The 4,516-nt window shown below is 57.6% G+C and overlaps 1 protein-coding gene across 2 annotated transcripts; it reads left to right on the forward strand.

Annotated features, from left to right (window-relative positions):
• The first annotated feature begins 781 nt into the window (after positions 1-781).
• Positions 782-3,272, forward strand: NEUROD1 (neuronal differentiation 1). Of its 2 annotated transcripts, XM_071434805.1 has the most exons (2): positions 782-922; positions 2,021-3,272. In XM_071434805.1, exon 2 carries the CDS (start codon positions 2,030-2,032, stop codon positions 3,122-3,124), a length of 1,095 nt encoding a protein of 364 aa, XP_071290906.1. In that variant the 5' UTR covers positions 782-922; positions 2,021-2,029; the 3' UTR covers positions 3,125-3,272. The 2 variants fall into 2 exon arrangements, with proteins under 2 accessions (XP_071290906.1, XP_071290905.1); XM_071434804.1 differs by lacking the exon at positions 782-922 and having other exon boundaries at positions 2,015-3,272.
• The last annotated feature ends 1,244 nt before the right edge of the window (positions 3,273-4,516 follow it).

Raw genomic sequence — 4,516 nt, forward strand, 5'->3', positions numbered from 1 at the left:
ACGCGTGCCGGTAGCACAGCTATCATGCGAGGGGGTTACATCCCTCCTCAAAAAGCATCCCCAAGGTTTGGCGGCGTTTGCAAACTCCGCCGAGACGTTTAGAGACTCTAAAGCCGCCCCACTCGGCGTCTTTCTTCCAAACTTTCCGTTAACCGGCAGTATTCCCCCCGAAAACCCGGGAAAAGCGAGCCGGCGCTTACTCCAGGCGTTAGGACACAGCGGCAGGTGTGTGTGTGTGTGTGTGTGTGCGTGTGTGTGTGTGTGTGTCACAGCCCCGGGATGTCCGTTTTCCACAACACCGGCACAAACCGGGGAAAGAGGAGGGGGCCTGTGGCGACCAGAGAGCGACAAGGACGGGGACCGGGAGTCTCGGGTGGCCAGAGGCGCGCGTGAGGAGATGTAACGGGGGGGGGGCGGCGGGAACCCTCGGTGGCCGCACCCCAGAACAATGGGAACAATGGGGCTCCGCGGGCCGGCGGCAGGGCGGCGGCGGGCGCGGAGCGGTGCGGAGCGGCGCGGTGGCGGTGGTGGCGGCGGTGGCATTGGTGACAGATGGCGCGGCCCGCGGGTCAGCGCGGGCGTGGCGGCTCCGCGGGCGGGCGCGCGGCCGCATACAAATAAGGGGCGTCACGTGGGGGGGGCGCCGCGCGCCTGACGTGGGCGGCCATATGGCGCGTGCCACCGGGCGGGGCGGGGCGCGGGGCGGGGCGCAGGCGCGCGGGGCGCGGCGGGCGCGCGCGGCCCGGGTCCCGGTGCCGGCCCCCCGGCGCGCATCCTCCGTCCCGCTATATAACGGGGGGAGCCCGGCGCCGGGCAACCTCGGGAAATAAACGCCACTCGCACACACGCGCGGCGCCCTCGCACGGAGAGCTGTGCCGGGGTTATGAGACCGTCACCGCGCAGGAGAGGCTGAGCGACGGAGGTAACGGGAAACCGTGTTTTACCCCCGCGGGAAAAGGGTTCGCGGCGGCTGCCGGGGTGGGAGAGGACCCTGCGACGTCGGGGCGGACGGGATATGCCTCTGCCGGAACGGCTTCAGATTTTATTGTCGCTTGCGGTCGTTCCTGCTGGTGTGTGCGGGCACACCTGTATCCATCCATACACACGTACGTGTGTGCATACATTTATATATGTATATATGTAAATGTGTATGTGCGTCCATGTACACATTTAAATCCGTTTGTACAGACGCATATTACATATGTTAATGTGCTTCCATCGATGCACCTCCGAACTTTCGGCTCCCCTTCCTCCGCGGAGCGCGATCGCCGCGGTCCCAGCGCAGGCTGTGCCCCGGCGGCCGTGCGGCATTGTTCCTTCCCGGTGTGCCCGACGCTACCGGGGAGCGATCGCAACCCCGCACGGGAAGCGGGGAACCGATGCTCGTTTGCAACAGAGGGGACGACGGAGACGGGAAGCCGGGGCCAGTCCCGCACCTGTTACCGCAGGGGCAGGGGCAGGGCAGGGGCCGCGCAGCCCAGTGACAGTCCTGCGGACGAAGGCGGCACCGGGGAGCAGGTGCTCGGTGCCCGCTGGGGCGGCACAAGCCCCACGCAAGGAGGCGGCAAGGGGGAACCGCAGAGAGCGGCGGGGACAGGCGTCACAGGCGCCATCCGTCCCTGCAGGTGCCCTGTGTGTGCATGTGTCCTCCTTCTCCCTTCCCTTATTCGGTAAAAATGTTTGAGGATTTTTTTTCCGAAGCAAAACAAAACAAAACAACCCACGCTTGGTCCGCTTGCTTCGTGCCGCCCGGGCTGGCTCCCGCACGCATAATCTGCTTATATTCCCCGCTAATATCGGCGAGTTACATAATGGTATTTGAACATATGTCAACTTAATTACAAGGCAGAAACGCGGAGACAATTAAAAGTTTGCCCTGGCACTGTGGGGAATCCAGGGCTTCCCTCGGGAGGGGGCGGCGGGACCGGGGAGCGAAGTGCGGGCAACTTCTCCCCGCGGGTGGCCACGGTCGCTGCTCCTGGTGCTGACACGTCTCTTTTCTGTCTCCTCCGCCATGCAGAGGCTCACCATGACCAAGTCGTACAGCGAGAGCGGGCTGATGGGCGAGCCCCAGCCGCAGGGCCCCCCGAGCTGGACCGACGAGTGCCTCAGCTCCCAGGACGAGGAGCACGAGGTGGACAAGAAGGAGGAGGACCTGGAGGGTCTGCACGCCGAGGCCGAGGAGGACTCCCTGCGGAACGGAGAGGAGGAGGACGAGGAGGACGACTTGGACGAAGAGGAGGAGGAAGAGGAGGAGGAGGAAGACGACGACCAGAAGCCCAAGAGGCGGGGCCCCAAGAAGAAGAAGATGACCAAGGCGCGCATGGAGCGCTTCAAGCTGCGGCGCATGAAGGCCAACGCCCGGGAGCGCAACCGCATGCACGGGCTGAACGCGGCCCTGGACAACCTGCGCAAGGTGGTGCCCTGCTACTCCAAGACGCAGAAGCTCTCCAAGATCGAGACCCTGCGCCTGGCCAAGAACTACATCTGGGCGCTCTCCGAGATCCTCCGCTCGGGCAAGAGCCCGGACCTGGTGTCCTTCGTGCAGACCCTCTGCAAGGGCCTGTCGCAGCCCACCACCAACTTGGTGGCCGGCTGCCTGCAGCTCAACCCGCGGACTTTCCTCCCCGAGCAGAGCCAGGAGGTGCCGCCGCACGTGGCGGCGGCGGCGGCGGGCGCGCCCTTCCCGGCGCATCCCTACCCCTACCAGTCGCCGGGCCTGCCCAGCCCGCCCTACGGCACCATGGACAGCTCCCACCTCTTCCACCTCAAGCCGCCGCACGCCTACGGCGCCGCGCTGGAGCCCTTCTTCGAGAGCGGGCTGGCGGAGGGCGCCAGCCCCGCCTTCGACGGGCCGCTCAGCCCGCCCCTCAGCGTGAACGGCAACTTCTCCTTCAAGCACGAGCCGGCCGCCGACTTCGACAAGAGCTACGCCTTCTCCATGCACTACCCCGCCGCCGCCGCCGCCGCCGCCGCGCTGGCCGCCGCGCCCGCCCACGCCGCCATCTTCCCGCCCGCCGCCTCCCGCTGCGAGATCCCGGTGGACGGGCTGGCGCCCTACGAGGGCCACCCGCACCACGAGCGCGTCCTCAGCGCCCAGCTCAACGCCATCTTCCACGACTGAGCCTCCCCGCGCCGCTGGGAGGGCCGGGAGCCGCGCCCGCCGCCCGCCACCGCCTTGTTTACAGCGGGCGGCCCGGCGGGTCCCGCCGCCGCCCCGGGCCCCCGCTCACCCGCTGTCCTTGCTGCCGCTCCGCGGAGCGACGCTGTAAATTGGGATAGGGGCATCGGGATCGCGTCAATTACCTGATCGGGATAACAAAATCACAAGCAATAATTAGGATCTATGCAATTTTTAAACTAGCGATGGGCCAATTACAAAATATATATGAAATCTATATTTTTCAACCAACGTTTTACTACTTGTTACCTTTCCCATGCTGAATTATTTTGTTGTGATTTTGTACAGAATTTTTAATGACTTTTTATAACGTGAATTTCCTATTTTAAACCATGCAGCTTCATCAATTTTTATACATATTGGAAAGGTAGAATTATATCTAATTTATACAAAATGATTTAACTAATTTAAACCAGCAGAAAAGTGCTTAGAGAAGTTATGTTGCCTTAGCACTTATTTCCTTTTCAAATAGATGAAGAAGAAAAAAAAATGCACAATCCGGGCAATTTCTTTCCTATCCAAGTCTCTTTTCCCATTCTTTTTCTTTTTTCTTTATTTCTTTTTCCTTTACCCCGTACAATAAGAACCAGATCCCCTAGGTCTTGAGAAGATATAAGAAGGATAGACTTATTTTCTATTAAAACATATCATTTCAACACATTACTTGCACAAACTTGTATATAAAGATTATAAGCAAATGCCAACACCCTTTTTAAATCGAAAGCTGCTTGACTATCACATACAATTTGCACTGTTTCTTTTTAGTCTTTGAACCCCTTGGCATTCCGTGGTTTTCGGTTTGTTGGATTTTTTGTTTGTTTTGGTTTTGTTTTTTTTTTTTTAAGATAACTTGAAGATGTTAATGTTTCCAGGCGCTATAAATGCATGATTTTATACATGTTCACACAATCCGTGGTTGTCATATGCTCATCTTATAAATCTGAACCGAAATCTAATCAGGTTGTTAAAGTCGGGCTATATACCTATTGTAGTCGATTAGTACGGTAGCTTGAAACAAATTCAAACCATTTAATCCGTAATTAGAACAATAGCTATTGCATGTACAATGCAGTCCAGAATAAGTGCTGTTTGAAATGTAACGCTGGTTCAACTGGAATCAAATCTGTACTGTAATTTTGTTTGTAATCCTGTATATTATGGTGTAATGCACACTGGGATTTTAGAAAAAAAAAAAACATCCATCCTTTGGCAACAGCATAGTATTGAACATTTGGTCGAATGTTGCATTTTTCCTTAAATGTGATTTTTTTTCTTAGTGTAAGTAATTCCTATGGGATTATTGTTTTATTCGGATAGCTCATGAAAGGTGCAACA

This window comes from Agelaius tricolor, unplaced genomic scaffold, assembly GCF_023055355.1.
Source record: "Agelaius tricolor isolate 1412-34295 unplaced genomic scaffold, bAgeTri1.0.p SCAF_10, whole genome shotgun sequence".
Lineage (NCBI taxonomy): Eukaryota > Metazoa > Chordata > Aves > Passeriformes > Icteridae > Agelaius > Agelaius tricolor.